Here is a 19,842-nt window from a genome sequence, read left to right as displayed (position 1 = left end):
AGTGCCTGGAATATCCTGCTGGAAAATAAACTTTGCAGTAGGTTTGTGGGAAGCACTTACCTCACCTGCCCTGGGCTCTTGGGGATTGAGATTGGCTCAGGGGTTTGGAAATGTGGGCCAAGCTCAGCTGCTGGGAGTCTCTGGGAGGAGGGTGATGGAAGTGTTGTTAATTATCAACTATATAAATTCTATTGGGCAATTACAAATTATCAATTAGCTACGTATTGTTATAAACTATTCTAAATTAGAAATTATCTATATATTATTATATACAACCCCATATTGGCTTTAATTTGGCTTCGAAAATCATGGTGGGAGGCGACCCAACCTGCCCTGACTTTTTAATTCAAATTTCTTACCTCCCACCAAAAATTCCCTTACCTTGAGGGACCCTCAGCTTGTGGAAGCCACGGCTGCAGCCTCTCCCTGTGCGTTCTGTGCTGTTGACATGACCCTTGTGATCTCTCTAGCACCGATCCGCTCGCTGCGAAACTGCACAGCATTCTCGCAGATGAAGCTTTTGAGTTTTACTGTAGCCAGTGCCACAAACAAATCAACCGCCTCGAGGATCTTTCTGCTCGTCTGAATGATCTTGAAATGAATAGGTAACGGGGCTTGTGTGTGTGGCCACCTCAGGATGATGTTCTGCCTGGGAACGCTCTCCTTGCCTGGCGCGGCTTTTCCCTCTCTCCGTGCGGGTGGGGAAAGGGGATGAGTTTTACCAGGGAGCCTCTGCAGGTGCTCCAGGTGCTGCTGAGCTGGTGGAGGGTGAGCAGGAGGAGGTGCCTTTAATGGGGGCTGGCAGACAAGGAGAGCATTCCCTGCCCTTTGCATGCCTGTGCATGGTGGGTTCCAGCTGGCCGTGTACAGTATTTCTGTCACCGAGGAAAGACTGGGAATGGTGTGGAAGGGCAGGGACAGCCCCTGGTCCTCCTGCAGGAACAACCTGGAAGAATCAGCCTGCTCCACAGGGCTTGGGAGCAGTAAAATCTCACCCAGCTTTACCCACAGCCTGCCCACCCCGGTGTCACCATGGGCTGGGGAGATGTGACAGACCCCAGGAACGTCTGGAGATTCTGAATGGCATTTTGGAGGTCACCCAGGCAGCAGCTGGATGTGTTGTCTGACAAGTGGGCATGGATTTCTTCCTGTTGATTTGTTCATTCAGAGCTGGTTGCAGCCCTCTGGGTGGAAGGATGGTGCCACTGGTGATAAATCTTTATTCTCATGGCTGCTGTGGCTGTTCAGATCTGGTTTTTGGTCACGTTCTTGATCTCTGTCTGTCCTTTGCAGGCACAGTGTTATCTGGGAGCTTTTCTATGGGAGGAGAACTGGAAAACAAATAGGAGCTTGAACTGAATTATTTTTAATGCAAACAGAAGTCTCTCCCTTTCTTTTTCTTGGTTAAATTGTTGTCTTTGCTGTTGGAGACTTTGAGGGTCAGTGATGGGTCTCAGGTTATGCAGGTATTAAGGAGAACACTGTTTTCCCTGGAAGCCCCACTCCATTCCAGGTTTTCTCCATCACATCTACCTGCAAAGCTGAAGGAACACCTCAGAGCCTCCTGTGATGGGTGGGATTTGCTGTGGAGCTTCTCTGTCCCATGGTCATGGTGGGAATCCCATAGGTTTTGGTTTGCCCTGTGAGTAGGTGCAATCTCTCCATCTGTGTTCAGGGTTTCCCCAAGTACAAATTTACTGGGAATATGTTCCAAGGGCTTTTATGGAAGGGGCAGTGGCCTCTCTTGGTGTGCTGTGGATGGGAGGTGGGACCTGCAGGACCTGCTGCTCCTCTCTGCATCACCACTGACGTGAGGCCCTCGGAGCTGGGAACAAGTCCCAGAGCAGCAGGAACTGGACCAAAATCTGGGACAAGCCTGAAGACACCTTCTCCAGGGGATTCTGGCAGCTGGGATGAACACAAAGCACCCCAGAACAGCCTCACTTGTAAAAACTGCAAGCACACAGACAGTGTTTTATCCTTGGAATTAACTGTGGAGCTTGCTCCCAGCATTGGGGTGCTGCTTCCCCAGCCCACAGCATGGGAGAGCAGGGAAGAATCCTCCAGGAGTTTGGGATGAAGTGGTTTGTGCCTCTGTTTTGTTGCAATGCCCTTGCTGGTGTCTCAGCCTTTGGACACTGCAGGTGCTGTCGCTTCCCCAGGAGATTTTTCCAGAGGAAAATATTTTTGTCCCCAGTGCTGGGGCCATTCCTTGCAGTTCCTGGCAAACAGCAGGGCCTGACCTCCTCCCCTTGGGCGCTGAGCAGCCTTGAAGTCCAGCCAACAGCGGCTCTTGTGCTCCCTGGAAATGTGGGATTTGAGGATGCACTTTGACCTGAGGGCTGCTCACCCTGACAACAGCCCCCAGGCAGGTTTGGGGGTTGCTTTACAAAGCAAATTGTCCTAAGCTATTTTTAATCCCTCCTTCGAAGAACTCATGTTGCAGCTACAGGCAGGAGTGGACTTCCAGAGGATTTTATTTGTTATTTTTGCTAAAATGGAGCTAAGCACCAGGGAATGCAGTTGTTGCTTCTTGGTTTGGAGCTGTTCCTGCTGCCATCTCTGAGTGAGGATTTGGTGTGGCCTGGTGGCATCTTGTGACACCAACATGTGTGGAAGATGAGGAGTGAGATCCAAGCCCTGCCCACTTCCCCAGCACCAGTCACGACCAGAAGATTGGAAGGACCATCTCAGCAAGGAGCTGGTTCTGGAAAAGGCTGTTTTTTTCTCAGCAGGGAGAGCCTGCAGCCTGTCCCCTGGGGGTGGGACACGGTGACACAGCCCTTGGCTGCTCATCCTGTGGTGACACTGATCCCTGACCGCTGTGGTATGGTGGCAGCTGGCTCAGACGTGGATCCAAGGAGTGATCTCCATGGGTTATCCATGAGGAGAGAGAGCTCATCCCCCTCCCCTGCCACTGCAACATCCACACAGGGACACCAGCAGCAGCTGCTAAAGCCTCTGAGCCAGGAGCAGGCAGCACTTCCCTGGGGATCCAGAGCCCAGCAGTGAGACTGTGGAAGGGCACAAGGATGGATGGATGGATCCAGTGGGATCACGGCTGTGGGAAGGGCAGAAGGATGGATGTGCCATTGATGCCCAGCCCGTGGGAGCTCTGGGGGTGGCTGGGGAAGCCTGGGGTGCTGTGGGGTGCAGGACATATGGCTCAGTCTGCCATCAGCACCGGGCTGGACCCCCCCAGCCTCCCTGCTATTCTTAGCTCTTTCCTTGGGGATCGGTTTTCAGGCAGGGATCAGCGGGAGAGCAGAGCGTGGCAGGGGGCAGCCAGCTCTTCTCCAGCATTATTCCATGAGCTTTGTTATTCCTTGCTGTTAACCACGGGAGTGGCCCCTCTCCTGCCCTTTCCAGGGGTTTGGGGGTGCATGCCAAGGGCGCTCCCTGCCACAGCAAAGGATGTGCCCTGGAGTCCATGCAGTTTCCTGTTTCCCTGGCTCTCCACTGTCAGCTTTTCTAACTCTTTCCTGTTTTTTCTTCATTTCACAGCCCAAATAAAAGACTCTCCAGCAAGAAAGTGGCAAGGTAAGCTCATACTCCTGTTGTTGTTTGCTTGATCTGTGCGAGCTGCCGGATCCGCGGAAAGAAAACTCAAAATAAGCATGGAGAGTTGTATTTCTGGATATGCTCCATAGTGCAGGGGAAAAGTGGGTTTAATTTTAAGAAGAATTTTTAAATTCTGGTATCTTTTTTCTGGAATGGAGGTTTCTTGCTTGTGCACACAGCTGGAGGCTGCTGGCAACCTGATTCCTTCCAGGAAAAATGGGGAGGGGGCTTTTCCTCACACTCTGTGCTGCTGGTGCCATAGCAGGGGGCACATGGAGGAGGGAAGGAGTCTCTAGAAGGACATATCCCTCTGGGATGTCCCCTCCCAGTATCACCATGTCTGTAGAGGTCTACAGGACCAGACCAGTCAGTGCCCCCACCTGGAGGGGTTCTCCAGCACCCCAAAATTTCCAGCTGCCTTAGACAGCTCTTGGTCCTGTTTTACTTCACTCTCTGCCACCCTCAGGACTTGGCTTTGTGGGAGCAGCTCCCCCTGCTCAGTCAGGGTCTCTGGGTGGGCTGCAGGTAACTCTGGTTCAATGGTTTAACCCTGGTTTAGCCCTGGTTTAAGCCCAGGTTTAATGCTGTGCTGCTTCTGTCTTGCACGACCACTTTGTGTGATGTCAGTCACCTTTTCTGGGTGGGTGTTGTGATCCCTGGCTGCACAGGCATTGGATATATTGGATATATCCAGGCAGTTTGCTGTGGATCTCTGGAGCAGAGGGTCCTTCTCACCCCTCTCAGTATCACCTGGTGCTCATCTTTCCTGTCCCAGCTCCCCCATTCCTCCTGTTCCCGTGCCATCATGATTTTAAGGATAAACTGACTCTTATGTCCACTGTTCTGCCTCTGCCGCGCTCAGGGGGGGAGATTTCCCTCTGCACTTGTTGGATTTCTCCTTGCTGGTTTCCCAGCAGGACAGGGAGACTGGGGTGGAGCAGCTCAGTTTGGGAATGTTCCTGTTCCTCTGCTCCCTGTGCTGACCCAAGCAGCTTCCCTGCACCTCTTCCTGCTGCTGTGCTCTCACACCTTTCCCTTCTCCTTTTTTCCTGCACTCAGCAATCTCCCCTGGCACGGTTCCCCCTCCTGGAAAGGAAGCAGATCCTTGATATTACATTTCCTACTTCCACTCCTCTTACTTTCTAGAGCTTTGTTAAAAACACTGGCAGGAAGGAGGGCTGAGGAGAGCAGCCTGTCCCCAGGTTTCCTGTTTTAGGACTCGTTTTTATCCCGTGCCTGGTGCAGATAATTTTGGGAGGATTTGAGTTGAGCTTTTGGGAACAGAGACACCCTGTTTTATGGGGGATTGAGACCTCCTGGCCCTTTGCTTTTCTGAGGCAGGGATGTGTGGGCTTGGGTAGATATTAGTTAGTTGAAGAGCAGTCAGGTTTGGTTTGTGATAAGGAGGGAGATAACAGGGTTTTGCTGAGCCAAATCCTTAAGCTCAGCCCAGAGCAAATCCTTTGTTGCAGATACTGTAATTAGTGAATAATCCCAAAACATTTGCTTTTAGAAAATTGATTGGTAAGGCTCTTTCCTCATTTTTGTTATCCTGGTTCTGCTCGTGCCAAGAAATCTCAGCTGCTTAAGCCCTGTTGTGCTTGGCACAATTTAAATGACAAATGTGCCTGAGACTTTAAAATCTAAATATAAACTGAGGGTGAGGATGCAAAATCAGGCTGTGGTCTCTTGGTAAATGCCAGTTGTGCTTAGTGAGTCCTGGCATGAACACACTGTGTAGTGGGAGGAATCTGAGAGCCAATGGTACAAATTCCTAAGAAAAACTGAGGTTTAAAGAGACCTCTGTGGTTTTGTCATCCATCCCCTGCTCAAAGCAGGAGAGCAGAGTGTTCTCCTCCTTCCTGGGGTCCCAGGGCTGGAACACAGCCCTCTCTCCAGAGCAGATTCCCAGCCCTGCCGAGGGGTGGCTCCCCAGGGTGTCCTTTAGCTCGTCACAAAGCTGGGGACACCGCTGTCCCGAGGTTAATGATTAGCTCAGCCTGGGCTGGGGGGTCACAGCAGCCTCAGGGGGTTTGTCCCCTCCCTCCCCTTACACCCACACTTCTTCCCAGCCTTATCACACTGGGAGTACTCTGGCCTTTGCTGCATAATCCACACCTTGGGATTATCCAGCAAAGGATAAGGTGCTGAGGAAAGAAAGTGGGAAGAGAGAGCTCTTATCTCTTCCCATTCCAAAGAGCAAGAGCAATGATCCCGGTGTGAAGTCCCGGGAGCGTGTCCACGTCTGCCCCGCGGGCACTGCCAGGGGCTGGCTTTCCCTGGAGAACTCCGTGGTGAGGGGCACATCCAGCATTCCAGGGCAGTGCTGATAAATCCCTTTGGAGAGGCTGAGGAGGGCGGGAGGTGGTGCCATGGTGCCGGTGCTGGCGCTGATGCCGGTGCTGCTGTGGGTCGGGGTGGTTTGTCTCTGTTTCAGGCAGCTGCACCAGACGAGCTCGTTGGCCGTGGGGGTGATGGAGGAATCCTACCGGGAGAACCTGGAGTGCACGGACGAGGACATCACGGACAAGGTGAGGGCCCCTTCCCTCCTGTGCCAAAAGCTCAGCTGTGCCGTGGGGATCAGGCTGATTCGTGCTGCTGAGCTCTGCGGAGATGTTGAGGGAAGGATTATGGGGTCAGGATTATGGGAGAGGTGCTGTGTTCCCTGCAGGATTCAGTGCCTTGCAGTGCTCCAGGCAGGATCAGGCTGAAGCTCCTCTCTGAGTGCAGGTGGGGCGTGGGAAGCCCTCCCCAGGGAGGGGATGGAGGAGGAGAGCACTCCATGTGCTGGGCAGGGTCAGGATGTGACACTGGATCCTTCTTTGGGGGCAGTGGCTTTCCCCAGAGTGCTGGGAGGAGGAATGGGCTGTTCACAGGCAGCATTTTCACTTCTCCTTCACACAAGAAAATATTCTCAGGTTCTGTTTTTCTGAGGCAACCCACCCAGTGTGAAACAGGAACTTCTCTCCTTGGCACACTCCGCTCGTGCTGTCAGGGCAGAGCTGATTTTGTGCTGGTGCTGATGGGTTTTCCTGGGGTGTTACAAGGAAAGAGTTGTAGGATAAGATGGGAGCACAGGAAAGATTTTGTTTGAGTATCCCTAGTTAAAAAACATGGAAAAGAAGCTAAGATTGTATAAATGTCTACTGAAGTCCTGAAACTCTTTGGGAATGGCTTTTTAGCTCTGGGATATCAATGTACTGAGGAGCTGTGTGTGAAAGAGAAATGTGTATGTGTGTGGCTGCACTTGGAAATAATTATAATGCAGGGAAGACCTTTAAAAAATAAATAAAAATCAATATTTTTCCAAGGCTGGAAGTTGAATAAAATAATTGGGTTCCCTAAGGCGTTTGACTTGGGAAACTTTTGATGGAAAAGGCACTGCTGGGAAAGGCCTTGTGTGCATGGCCTCTTTAATATTCCCATGTCTCCTGCCCTTCTCCCAGAACCATGATTGTTTTTCTTCTCCCCCAAGATTGTTTATGGAATTTGAATGAATTTGAATTAATTAAATGGAGATACAGCTGGAATAAACCCGGTACAGGGACAGGGAGAAAATCCTCACCTCTGCTCCTTCCCCAGCAGTTGGCATTGATCCCTCCATCTGTAAATCCAGGGCTTCCATCCTGTTCCAGCTCTGGAGATCCAGCAGGATCTCTCCCTCTAGACTCCTTCTAGGATGTCATCAGGAAGGGGTTGAAGGAAGGAAAGAGTGAAGTGTTTGGCCCCAAACTGGTACCTGGGAGCCATCAAACCCCAGGAAACCGGGGTGGAAAAGGATGTTTTAAATCAAGGCACGACTGCCCAATTCCAGTGGGAACCCTCCTTGTTTGGGGATGATGTGGGAGCTGCTGTGGGATTGGGGATGCCCAGAGGCTGATCTGTGTCCCTGCTGGCAGGTGGTGTTCCTGGAGAAGCGGGTGACAGAGCTGGAGAAGGACACGGCTGCCAACGGGGAGCAGCACAGCCGCCTCCGGCAGGAGAACCTGCAGCTGGTGCACAGGTAGGAGCCTCACCTGGGAGCCTTTCCCTTCCACGGGCTCCAGCCCCTTCCCAAATCCAAACCACAGCCCTTACCAGGGATATTGACTCCATCCCAGCTGAGAACAGGACACAGTGACACAGAGATTTTATATTTTATGTGCTTAAGTTCTCTGGAGCTCCAGGAATTGGCCTTTAGTGATTTTTACATACAGCTTTTAATTGCTGGAGCTGTGTCAGGGAAAGGTTCTTCCCCCAGAGGTGCTGGCACTGCCCAGGCTCTCCAGGGAATGGACACGGCCCCGAGGCTGCCAGAGCTCCAGGAGTGTTTGGACAGAGCTGCCAGGGATGGACAGGGTGGGGTTGTTGGGGTGTCTGTGCAGGGCTGGGAGTTGGAATCCATGATCTGTGGATCTGTATTTATTTTAATTCTTGTTGATGTGCTTCCCTGCTCCATGTGTCCCTCCCAAAAGGTCTCTGGAACTCTGGTTCTTGCCTTTCATGTATATAGATATATATATTGAGATATATATAGATATAGATATAGATATTGAAATATATATCAATATATAGAGACAGAGATATATTTTCTCTCTCTCTCTCTCTATATATATATAGAGATATTGATATTTCTTTTTATATTTACTATATATTTATATATTAAATATATATTAAATATATATTAAATATATATTAAATATATATTAAATATATAAATTTATTAAATATATATTTATATTTATTTTCCTGCCCCATAAGCCCCTTTCAAATGGTCTCTGGAGCTCCAAGGTTTGCCTCCTGCTGGATCCTGGCTGGGCTGCAGCCCTTTGGATCCCACATGATGTAATCCCTGTGTGTGCTAATCTGCCAGGCTCCTCTCTCCCAGCATATCTTTACCCTGGGCAGATAAACCCAGCACAGTTTATCTATAGGGCTGTAATTCTGTTAAGTAACAGCCATGGCAGGGAACTGAGCCACTCAAACAAAGGTTTCCCTAAGCCCTGATAAACTTGGGAGAGAGGGAAATGTTTTCACTTCAGCAGCTTGGCCTGGAGCTGTCAGCTGGCTCTGGGTGAGCTCAGTGCTGGGAGCAGCTGGGAAAAGCCTTCCCCTGGGCAAAGCCATTGCATAAATTCCATCTCCCAGCCCCATCCCTGGAACTGCTGGGAGAGGAGAAGGCTCCAGGGACACCTCAGAGCCCCTTGCAGGGCCTAAAGGGGCTCCAGGAGAGCTGCAGAGGGACTTGGGACAAGGGATGGAGGGACAGGACACAGGGAATGGCTCCCACTGCCAGAGGGCAGGGATGGATGGGATATTGGGAAGGAATTGTTCCCTGGGAGGGTGGGCAGGCCCTGGCACAGGGTGCCCAGAGAAGCTGTGGCTGCCCCTGGATCCCTGGCAGTGTCCAAGGCCAAACTGGACAGGGATTGGAGCAGCCTGGGACAGTGGAAGGTGTCCCTGCCCATGGTGGGGTGTGGAATGGGATGAGCTTTAAGGTCCCTTCCAGCCCAAGCCATTGTGGGATTCTGTGATCTGCAGTTCTGCTGACACACAGGGAAGGGTGATCTGCAGACCCCTTGTTTTTTGTTGGGATCTCAAGAAAGTGAAAGGAAGATTTGAGGCTGTTGCCTTTTCTCTGAGTGATGAGACCACTTCATGCTGGAAACAGCTGAAGGAGGATTTCTCTGCCATGGCTACTGCAGGTGGAACCACAACTCTGGGATTCACATTTGGATTAGGTGTTCTTAAAGGTCTTTTCCAGCCTCAGTGACTCTGAGATTCCCATTAAGAGATGTATGTGGCTGCACTTAGAAATAACTCTAATGCATAGAAGACATTTAAAAATAATTTAAAATGAACTTCTCTCCCAGGCTGTAAAATTATTATCATGCTTGTGTTCCTTAAGGTGTCTGACTTGGGAAGCCTTTGATGGAAAAGGTGCTGCTTCTCCTGCTGGGATGCACTTGGGGATGGTGATTGGTGTATTTTCCCTGGAAACTTGTTTTGTTTTACCATCTGCTTCTCCCAGCTCACCTGAGGGGTGGGAAAGGGACTGGGAAGAGAAGAGAATCTGGTCCCTCCCTTGGGATGGCAGCTCCAGGGGCCTAAGGGAAGTTTAATCCTCCCTTTCTCCTGTCTGCAGAGCAAACGCGCTCGAGGAGCAGCTGAAGGAGCAGGAGCTGAGGGCTGACCAGACCCTGCTGGAGGAGATCAAGAAGCAGAGGGAGCTGCTCAGCAAAATGGAGAGGGAGAAGAGCATTGAGATCGAGAACCTGCAGGCCAGGTGGGGCTGGGAGCTCTCCTGGAGCCAATCTGTGCACAGGCAGCCTGGGGGGGACACAGGGAGGCAGGCAGGGAGTTTCATTGGTTCAAGGTGTGACTAAAGTCACCACAAACCCTGAGTTTTGGTTATTTGCACCTTTGGCCCACAGACCTAATATTAGATTCTTTATTTGAGCTGCTCTGATGCATTTTAAGTTTAGCTCCCATCCTTTATCCATGTGCCTGCCCTGCAGCATGGGGATGGAGAGGGGATTTGTCAATCCCTCTTCCTATAAATGATCTCTTTTAATGCCCAAATGTTTTCCACCTTGATGGAAACAGGCAAATACCTGGGAAAGAAGAATCTTCCAAAAGGAAGAGTGTCCCAGCCAGGGTGCTTTGTGCTGCCTGTTGCATTCCAAAGGAAGAAGTGGGGTGGGAGAGGTGTCAGTTATTTGACAGCATTTTCCAGCTTTCCCAGAATGTTTTGCTGTAGTTCATCCCTTGCAGTCCATGGAAGATGAAGACAGTGGGGTTTTACCTGGGAATGCAAAGACATTCTCTGATCCCCTGTTCTGTTGTCTCTGCTGCTGAGGCTTGTCCAGGGTCTGAAAAAGCCCTTGGAACAAGGAATAGCACTGGACCTGATGGATGTCAGGATTGTGTGGATGCCCCTCTCTTTCCCCTGGCAGCAGAAATATCTCAGGCTCTGCCTCAAACAGATGAATCCCTGCTGGCTTCCCTTTGGTTTAATATTCCTGGGGCTGTTTCTCCCCAGTGTGGGATGCTGGGACGAGTCTCACACCCATTCCCTTTGCAGGCTGCAGCAGCTGGATGATGAGAACAGTGAGCTGAGGTCCTGTGTCCCCTGTCTGAGAGCCAACATCGAGAGGCTTGAGGAGGTGAGGCCAGGAGGTTCCAGGTTTTGGGATGAAATTCTGGCTTGGGATGAATTTTCATGAACATGAGATCCATTTAATGTAACAAACCAGTTGCTTCCACTTTCCAGTCGCTGCAGACCCCACTTTGGGCAGCACAATCCCACACATTTATCCTTGCAGTTTCCCACTGTTCAGCCTGGAAGCTGGGAATAAAGCCCTGCTAAATCTGTGTGGCAGTGGCTGCTCGGGAAGGGACTCGTGCCCTCTTGTGGAAGCTCATCCCCATCCCTGTCCCCATCCCTGTGGCCAGTCCAGTGCAGGGGAGGAGGAGGAGCAGGGATGCTCCATCTCCATGTCCTGGGATTTGTGAGTTGAGTTTTCAAAGACCTGTGTCACCTCCCAGCCCCTCTCACTGTCACCCTGCTCAGGATCCGAGGCCGTGCAGGGCCGGGGGCTTCCCCAGGCTCCTGGGGATGGGCAAGAGCCTCATCTTTAGGGATAGTGTGGGTTACAGTGGGACACCTGAAACAGGGGCTGCATTTTGTCTGTGCTGAGCTTGGGGCAGAATTAAAGTTAAAACTGAACTGAAATCAAACCTCCTTACCCAGCTGAAGAGCCTGAGGCACTTTATCCACATTTAATCCCACGGGAGAGTGCTGCAGCTCCATCCCTCCTGAGGTGGTCTGCATCTGCCAGGACCTGGTGAGCACAGCTGAGGCTGGGGGCAGGAAAACTCCCGTGGCTCTGAGGATAAATTCCCTGCCTTGGTGTGTTTCAGCCATGGGAAGTTGGTTTTGATCCATGTTCTCCTCTCCACAGTGAATGGGGTGAAGGAGGAGCAAGAGGTGCAGTCACTGCCCCTCTCTGCCCAGGAGAAGCAGGGCTGAGGAGCTGCTCTCCTGTCCAGTGCCCAAAAATCAGGATTTTGTCCAGTGTTGCCTTTCCTGCTGCTGTGGTGCCTTTGGTGCTGCTTTGTGGAGCAGGACAGCCCCGAGCCAGCATCTGGAGCTCCCCGTGGAGCCTCCTCAGCCCTGCCAGGGCCATCCATCACCAGCACTGGAGAGGGGCTTGTGACATTTGTGGAGTTCTGAAAGCCAAATCCTTTCCCATGGGACTGGGAGCTGTGGGCCCAGCAAGGGGGTAGTGAGCTGGTCACAGGCAGAAGGTGCTGCTCTAGGGGCTGTTGGCATCCTCACCTGCATCCCAAACACTGGGGAGGAGAAGGGAACAGAGCTGGGCTTTGTGTTTTACACCCCAGCTTGAACTGTTTATTCCTTCTTGGATCAGTCCTCAATTAAAACCTTTCACATCTGAAACCAAGAGTGGGGGTAGAGACCTCAGATTCAGGAGTTTTCTGAAACCCAGACATAAGGAGCTTTATGATTTAATGTCTCCTTGGCCTGGAGCCGCCGTGCTGGCCCCGGTCCCTCCCAGCCCATCCCACGCCAGCACCGTGCTTCCCAGAAAACAGCACGAGCATAGATATTCCTGTGGATTCACTCTGGAGCCATCCCTTTCTGCCTCCCTCAGTGCTGCCAAAGCCCCAAGCCCTGGCACCCTGAGCAGATGAGATCCCAGCAGGCAGAGCCTCCTCAGGCGCCAGGAGAGGAGCGTTCCCTGTGGAGCCAGCGCCGAGCCGGGCCTCTCACTGCGGCTCCTCGTGTCCTTGCAGGAGAAGCAGAAGCTGCTGGATGAGATCGAGGACCTCACTGTGCAGCTCACAGAGGAGCAGGAGAAAAAGAGGAAGATGGGGGACAAGCTGAGTCAGGAGAGGCACCAGTTCCAGAAGGAGAAGGAGTCGACGCAGGAGGTGAGTGGAGCCTGGGCCTGCCACAGCCCTGTCCCGAAAATGTGGGAATGTGGCCTTGGCAGCCTCTCCAGAACTGGGTGTGACCGGAGCAGTGGGTGCTGCCTGGGCAGAGGAAAGGGGTTCAGCAGCTGAGCTGCAGCACCTCAGTCACTTCTGCTGCTCTGAAATTCATCCAGCATCGTCCCTGCAAGGGGGCTGTGCCACCCTGGCCCTTTCCCTTCCTGCCTGGAAGGAGCAGTGGCAGAGGCACCTGGAGCACACCCCCCAGTCCTCCCATCATCTGTGCCTGCTGATTCCAGCTGGAGGCCCAAGCAGGGCTGGCTGTGGTGGCAGGGAAGGAGCCTTGGGCCCAAAGTGCCATTAATTGTCACTGTGGTGTCACTGAGGGCTCTGGGGTGAGGAGGGGACCCAGCCCTGCAGCAGGAAGGAGCTGCCTGGGGAGGGACCCACACTGCTGAGGGGGTCTGTGCTGCTGCAGACCCAAACCCAGCCCTCCAACAGGGTCATTCCAGGGCTGTGCTCACATATTTTAGTAGCTCCCCATCTCCTGCTTGCTGGAGGTGTGAAGGAGGAAGAGAAAACCAAGTGCCCCCCAGAAAGGAATTCAATCATGGAATGGTTTGGGTTGGGAGGGATCTCAAAGCCCATCTCGTTCCACCCCTTGCCATGGGCAGGGACACCTCCCACTGTCCCAGGTTGCTCCAAGCTCCATCCAGCCTGGCTTTGGACACTTCCAGGGATGGGGCAGCCACATCCAGAGGCTGCTGCTGGATCTCTGGGGCCTGTGGCACTCAGCTGTCCCCTTGCCTTGCTCTGCAGCTCATTGAGGACCTCAGGAAGCAGCTGGAGCACCTGCAGCTCTTCAAGCTGGAGGCGGAGCAGCGCAGGGGCCGGAGCAGCAGCATGGGGCTGCAGGAATACAACAGCAGGACACGGGAGACAGAGCTGGAGCAGGAGATCAAGCAGCTCAAGCAGGTAAGGAGGCCTGGGCTGGCAGGGAAACAATTCCCTGATGCCAAGGGAGGACCAGCAGGGTCCTGGGGCTCTCTCCCAAGAGATGGAGTGGATCCAGGAGCCTAGGGCTGACTTGCTCTGCTGTCCTGGGAGAGGGAGGTTGGTGCTTTCTCAGGGACAGCAGGAGCCCTTCTCTCTGGATCTTCACAGTGTATCTCATGCTTTCAGAGGTTCTCTGGAACCTCTGGGCAGCGACCCAAGTGCTGCTCCCAGCACTGTGTGAGCTGTGTTAGGATGGAAGCCCCTGTGTGCCTTTGCCAGGCTGGATCAGCTCTGAGCACCAGGTGCCCCAGCAGCGTGTGGTTTGTGTGTGTGAACAGGATAACAGGAACCTGAAGGAGCAGAACGATGAACTGAACGGGCAGATCATCAACCTGAGCATCCAGGGAGCCAAGAACCTGTTCTCAGCCTCCTTCTCCGAGTCCCTGGCAGCGGAGATCAGCTCTGTCTCCAGAGATGAGGTACGTGCTGTGAGGAGCTGCTGGCTCAGACTGCACCTTCCTGGGTGCCTGCACCTGGCATGGCCTGGCAGGAGTTGATGTGCCCTGTCTGTGGCCCAGCTCACACCCAAAATTCCCCTGAAAGCTGGCAAGAGCAAAGAAATCATCACACAATTATCTGTAGAGCTCTCAGGACTTAGCCAGCCTCCCAGCCCTCCCTCCTGGGAACAGGGAAGCTGCTCCCTGCCCAAACCCTGGCAGCTCTGCTTTGCCTGCCTGGGGACAGCCTTCCCCTTCCAGGACAGAGCAGCCACCAAGGGCTCTGTCCATCTGTCTGGAGCTGTCTTTAAACCCCTGGGAGCCAGAACATTCTCCCTGGAGATGCCAACTCCTCCAGCACATGTTCCCCCTGAGCACAAACCACGGGTGGCTGAGCCTGCACATTCACTGGAATTAAATCTTTAACACCTCAGGAAGTGGGGAAACACCCCTGGATATTTTGGGGAACGTGATGCTCCCTGCTCTCTCCAGGGCCCCATCAGGCTGAGAGCTTGAGGAAGGACAGGAGTGAGCAGAACCAGTTTTCCCTGGCCACTTAAACAGGGTCAGGACTATCCCAGTCCAGAGTGAAGAACCAGGGAGACACCCATGGATGCTCAGAGCCACGGGAAGCTCTCAGCAGTGTCAGGCAGTGACCTCTCCCTCCCTTCCCTCCCTCTGCTGCAGCTCATGGAAGCAATCCAGAAGCAGGAGGAGATCAACTTCCGCCTGCAGGATTACATTGACAGGATCATCGTGGCTATCATGGAGACCAACCCCTCCATCCTGGAAGTCAAGTAAGGGCTGCGCTCCTCGCTGGATTTGGTGCTCTGAGAGGATGAAGAGGGACTCCAAACGTCTTTGCACTTGATGAAGGCACAAGGAAGCCTCAGCTCGGGGGGTGACTGAGCCACGGACCAGGGAAAAGGAAAGCCAGCAGCCAGGCTGTGCTGTCTGACTCCGTTATTTTGAAGCCCTTCTGGCTGTGGAGGGCGAAAGGGAACCTGGAGAAGCTCAGGAAAGGGACACTGCAGGAAGTGCTGGGGACTGTCCCGACAGGCACCGCTCCGAGGGACGCTCCGAACCGCGGGAGATGGGCACGGAGATGGAAGTGACAGCGCTGACTTTCCCCTGCTGCCCTGCCCAGCCCCAGTGTCTGCTGTGCCAAAGTGTCCCTGACACACTCACCGAGCAGAGCTGGGAGCCAGGGAAGCGCGTCCCGGACTCGCACAGGGTTGGGGTTCGGTTTTGTTTTGGGGTTTTGTTTGTTTTTTTTTAATTAACTTAATGCAAATGTCCTCATCCAGCTGGCTCAGCCATGCTTGCCCCGTGCTCCTGCAGAGCCCTCAGTGGCTGCAGGGGCAGCCCGGGGGTGTTGGGGACAGGGCGTGAGCGCACTTGGTCACCTCCCTCCTTATTTATTTTTGCTGTCTGTGGCTCAGTACTGTCGGCACGTCTCGGCATCCCGGCTCCGCTCCCTCCTCCTCCTCCTCCTCCTCCTCCTGCCGGGCTCTGCCCTGAGGTGGCTCCGGGGGGAGCTGCCCCTGGTCCCCAGCTGGGGACAGGCACTCGGGCTGTGTCACACACGGCTGCCGCTCCTCGCCCCGCAGCGGGGGCCGCTCCTGCCCGTGGGACACGCAGCGCTCTGGGGGCTGCAGCGGAGAGGCCCGAGCTCCCCACTCACCTCCCAAAGTCCCTGGCCTGGGGACAGTGGCCTGTGCCATTGCCAGCCGGAGCAGGGCTCTGCTGGTGATAGCTGCAGCCCTGGAGGGAGAGCCCGCTCCGGCTGCCTTTCCCTCTGTTCCCGGGGCTGGAGGAGCCGCGCTCGTTCCTCATCCCTGGATCTCCGTGCCCGTGGGGAGAGGAGCCTGCAGCTCCCTGGGAAACAAAAGCCATGTTTACATCAGACAGCTCCGGGCTGGCTGGCAGCGGCCGTGGCACCCCCTGCGCTCCCGGGAGGAGACAGCCGGCGGAACCCCAGGGATCGGCTTCAGCCAGCGGTTCCTCTCCCTGCTCGCCAGCTTCTGGGAATGCCAGCACGGCCTGGAAGCAGAAGCCACAGCAATCCCAGGGGGTGCCTGCTCCTCCCCGAGTCCCTCGCAGCCCTCGGGGTGGGTGACCCTGCCGGGGAGCCACGGCCGCTGTCACCGCCTTATCCCGGGGGACCCCCGGTGTTCATCCCCCAGCAGGGTCAGGGGGAACCCCAAACCCCGGGCCAGCTCCTGCACCCCAGCCCTCCCCGGCTCCCACCCCTCCCTTCCCCCCTCCCTGCCCCGAGGCCGCGGGAAGAAGCCACGTAATGTACATTTCCAGAGAAGCTTTGGGTGTAAATCAGTGTATACTTGGAGAGGGAAAATTTTTCTATCTTGTAGAGTAGGTATTTTTATAGAATGAAGGTTGATCCATTTTTTTAATACTTTAAAAGAAGAGAGAAATGTATCTGTGTATACACAAAAGCATATATATATATATATGTATAAATATATAAATATTGGAGATCTGCCTTTCTCGACTTGGGATCTCGGATCCCCAGGTCTCAAACAATCGTTTGTTTTTTCCTGTCGCTCTCACAGAGGTACTGTAACTGTAAATAAGCACCGGGAAAAAAAAAAAAAAAAAGTTTTAAGCAAACAAAAAGCACTGACTTGCACATTCACCATGCTTTAAAGGCCCTATGGAGAGAGAAAAACAAAAACAAAAACTCTACATCCTGAAAATGTTCCTCTTTCCCAACCGGTATGTGAAGGAAGACCCCCAAAAAAGAGGCAAAAACGGTATTGTCTTAACTGATGTATCAATTCTTGTCGGATTAAAAGCTGTTACTATTCATGCCCAGAGAGTTTTTTTCCACAGAGGTGGATTGGAGCATCCTGAGGATCCGAGTGCTGGATTGGAGCATCCCAAATATCCAAGTGCTGGATCTCCAGGGGGGCTGGATGGAGTGGAAACGCTCCTGTACCAAGGAGTGCCCTGATTTTGGGAGGATGAGGATGAGGGAGGCTGGACCTGGCTGGAATGTCCTGATTTTGGGAGGATGAGGATGAGGATGAGGGAGGCTGGACTCGGCTGATTCCAGAGGGATCAAGGTCGAAGGGAGCCAAAATCTCCCCAGCCAGCCAAGCTGTGTGGGTGGGAACGGGGAAATTCCACCTTCACCTTCCTGGAGGATCCAGGTGGGGTGAGGGACCCTGGGAGCTGATCCTGCTGCCCAGGGACAGGCTGGGACAGGGACTCGTGGGTCTGCTCCAGGCAGGAACACGGAGCTTTCCCTTCCCTCTGCACCGGGAGAACTCCCTCGGAGCACTCGGCTGCTCTGAACTGCTCCAAAAAATCCCTTAAACGCCCTCACCTCCCTGCTAAGCTGCTCCCCACCCCTCTAAGCCTCCTCCACCCCTCCCCACCCCTTTAAGCCGCCCCAAAGGGCCTGAACGTGCAAAATCCCCTCCCAGCTCCCGCCGTGCCTCCGGATGGCTCCAGACTGTTCCTCTGAACTGCTCCGAGCAGCCCTGGAGCTGCAGCAGAGCTGGCGAGAGCCTCTGACACACCCTGAGCGCTCTGAAACCCCCCAGATTGCTCCACACTGCTCCAAGCAGCACTGAGGCTCCAAAACATCCCCACAGCTGCTCCAAAACATCCCAGAGCTGTCCCAGAACATCCCTGACACGGTCCAAAATGTCCCTGACATGCTCTAAAATATCCCTGAGCTGCATAAAACGTCCCAGAGTTGCCCAAAACCATCCCAGAGCTCCTCCAAACCATCCCTGAGCTGCCCTAAACTGTCCCTGAGCTGGTCTAAACCATTCCTGAGCTGCCCTAAACATCCTTGAGTACCTCTGAAACATCCTGGAGCTGCTCTAAAACATCCCTGAGCTGCCCTAGAACATCCCTGGGCTGCCCTAAATATCCCTGAGTACCTCTAAAACATCTCTGAGCTTCTCTAAACCATCTCTGAGCTGCCCTAGAACATCCCTGAGCTGCCCTAAATGTCCCCAAGCACCTCTAAACCATCTCTGAGTTGCCCTAAAAGTCCCTGAACATCTCTAAACCATCTCTGAGCTGCTCTAAACCATCTCTGGGCACCTCCAAAGCATCTCTGAGCATCTGTAAATCAGCTCTGTAGCATTCCCAATTGCTCTGCACCCTCCAGGCAGCTCTAGAGTGCACCAAAGGTTTCCCTAAAACATCCTTTTAAAAATTCCTCTGAAATCTCAGCCTCCAACATCTTGAAGCTGCTCTAGAAATGGGGTAAGTAAATAATTCTGGGGGTATTTCTGTGGGGCTGGGTTGCTTCAAGGAGCTGTAAATCACCTTTGGGCAGCTGAGGCTCTGGAAGGATGGAACTCTGGCCGTTACTGAACCACTTGAACTGCTCAAACATCTCTCGTGCTCCTCCAACCAGCCCTGAAAGGCACCAAGATGCTCAAACTGCTTCAAAGTAGCACTTGAAGCCCTCTAAACTCTTCTAAAACTCCTCGAAATAGCTCAAAACGGATCATAGAAAAGGCCTCGTGGCAGCTCTGAAGCTCTCCAAGCCTCCTCTGTGCAGCTGTGAAACTCCTCAAGTGCCCCAACAGCCTCCAAAAGGCCCTTGAAACCCCTCTGGACCTTCCTCATGTGCCTCTCAACAGAGTTAAAACTTTTTAATAACAGCTCTAAACTCAAACAGTTTGCAACCACCCTAAACCCCCTCTGAGCAACATCAGAGGGCCACAGGCAACCCTAAAACGACTCCAAAGCTGCTCAAAAACTCATAAAAAATTAATCAGAGCTGCTCTAAAGCACTTCAGCTCTTCTGTACCTCCTCTGATGAGGGCTCTGAATGGCTTAAAACCTCTCCAGCCTTTTCAAAACTGCTCCAGAAAAGCCCTAAAGCTCTGGAGGTCTCTGCATCCTTCAGAACAGCTCCAGAGCTGGTCCCAGCCCAGCTCCAGCCCTTCCACCCAGCTCAGGGGGCTGAGCACTGACAAACCTCCAGCCCTGGGGCAGCTCTGGGCCCCTCACAAGGCAGACACTGAGAGGCTGGAGCGTGTCCAGGGAAGGGAACAGAGCTGGGAAGGGGCTGGAGCAGCAGGAGCAGCTGAGGGAGCTGGGAAAGGGGCTCAGCCTGGAGAAAAGGAGGCTCAGGGGGCCCTTCTGGCTCTGCACAACTCCCTGACAGGAGGGGACAGCCGGGGGGAGTTGGGCTCTGCTGCCAGGGAACAGGGACAGGAGGAGAGGGAACGGCCTCAGGCTGGGCCAGGGGAGGTTTAGATTGGATATTGGGGAAATTTCTTCATGGAAAGGGTGGTCAGGCACTGGTACAGCTGCTCAGGGCAGTGGTGGAGTCACCACCCTCGGAGGGGTTTAGAGACACGGATGTGGCACTTGGGGACACGGGTCAGTGGTGGCCTTGGCAGTGCTGGGGGACAGTTGGATTTGATGATCTCAGGGGACTTTTCCAGCCACGAGAATCCCGTGGTTCTGTGAGCCAGTGGGCACTTCTGAATGCCCCCAAAGCCTGGCCATGACCAAGGCCACCACGGTCGTGTCCCACTGCCCTGGTCCATGTCCTGTGTCCCCACAGCAGGGCTGGATCCAGCAGGACTCGGTGGCCGTGTCCCTCTGCCCCATCCATGGCAGGAATGTGCTCCAGCCCACCCGTGGGGCTGCTGAGGGCCGAGCTGTGCTGCAGGAGGACCCTGTGTGGAGAAGGGATTTCCAGCTCCTTCCCCTTCCCCATCTGGGGCTGGGGTTAACCCTTGGCAGCTCGGCTGGGAGGGAGGAGAGCCCCAACCCTGGGCAGGGGGGCAGCACCAGTGCAACCCTCACCTGTGCCGCCCTGTGGGACTTGCCGTGGGCAGAGCACCAGGAATGC

General features: G+C 53.7%; 1 protein-coding gene across 10 annotated transcripts in view; it reads left to right on the top strand.

Moving 5' to 3' along the window:
- RAB11FIP3 (RAB11 family interacting protein 3) overlaps positions 1–16,817 on the top strand; it is a 72,806-nt gene extending 55,989 nt beyond the window's left edge. For 6 of the 10 annotated variants that reach the window (XM_086854223.1, XM_023936471.2, XM_023936465.2 and 3 more), the window contains 10 exons: positions 471–605; positions 3,505–3,540; positions 5,999–6,092; positions 7,461–7,564; positions 9,686–9,826; positions 10,625–10,706; positions 12,358–12,495; positions 13,315–13,470; positions 13,830–13,970; positions 14,676–16,817. In XM_086854223.1, the coding sequence (XP_086710349.1) occupies positions 471–605; positions 3,505–3,540; positions 5,999–6,092; positions 7,461–7,564; positions 9,686–9,826; positions 10,625–10,706; positions 12,358–12,495; positions 13,315–13,470; positions 13,830–13,970; positions 14,676–14,789 (1,141 nt within the window). In that variant the 3' untranslated portion in view covers positions 14,790–16,817. The remainder of the gene's footprint in view (positions 1–470; positions 606–3,504; positions 3,541–5,998; positions 6,093–7,460; positions 7,565–9,685; positions 9,827–10,624; positions 10,707–12,357; positions 12,496–13,314; positions 13,471–13,829; positions 13,971–14,675) is intronic. The other 4 variants (XM_086854225.1, XM_086854227.1, XM_086854229.1 and 1 more) reach the window with 1 other exon arrangement.
- Positions 16,818–19,842: the final 3,025 nt, after the last annotated feature.

This window comes from Cyanistes caeruleus, chromosome 17, assembly GCF_971803275.1.
Source record: "Cyanistes caeruleus chromosome 17, bCyaCae1.hap1.1, whole genome shotgun sequence".
Lineage (NCBI taxonomy): Eukaryota > Metazoa > Chordata > Aves > Passeriformes > Paridae > Cyanistes > Cyanistes caeruleus.
Note: the sequence above shows the minus strand (reverse complement) of the source record. Positions and strands in the feature narration are given on the sequence as shown.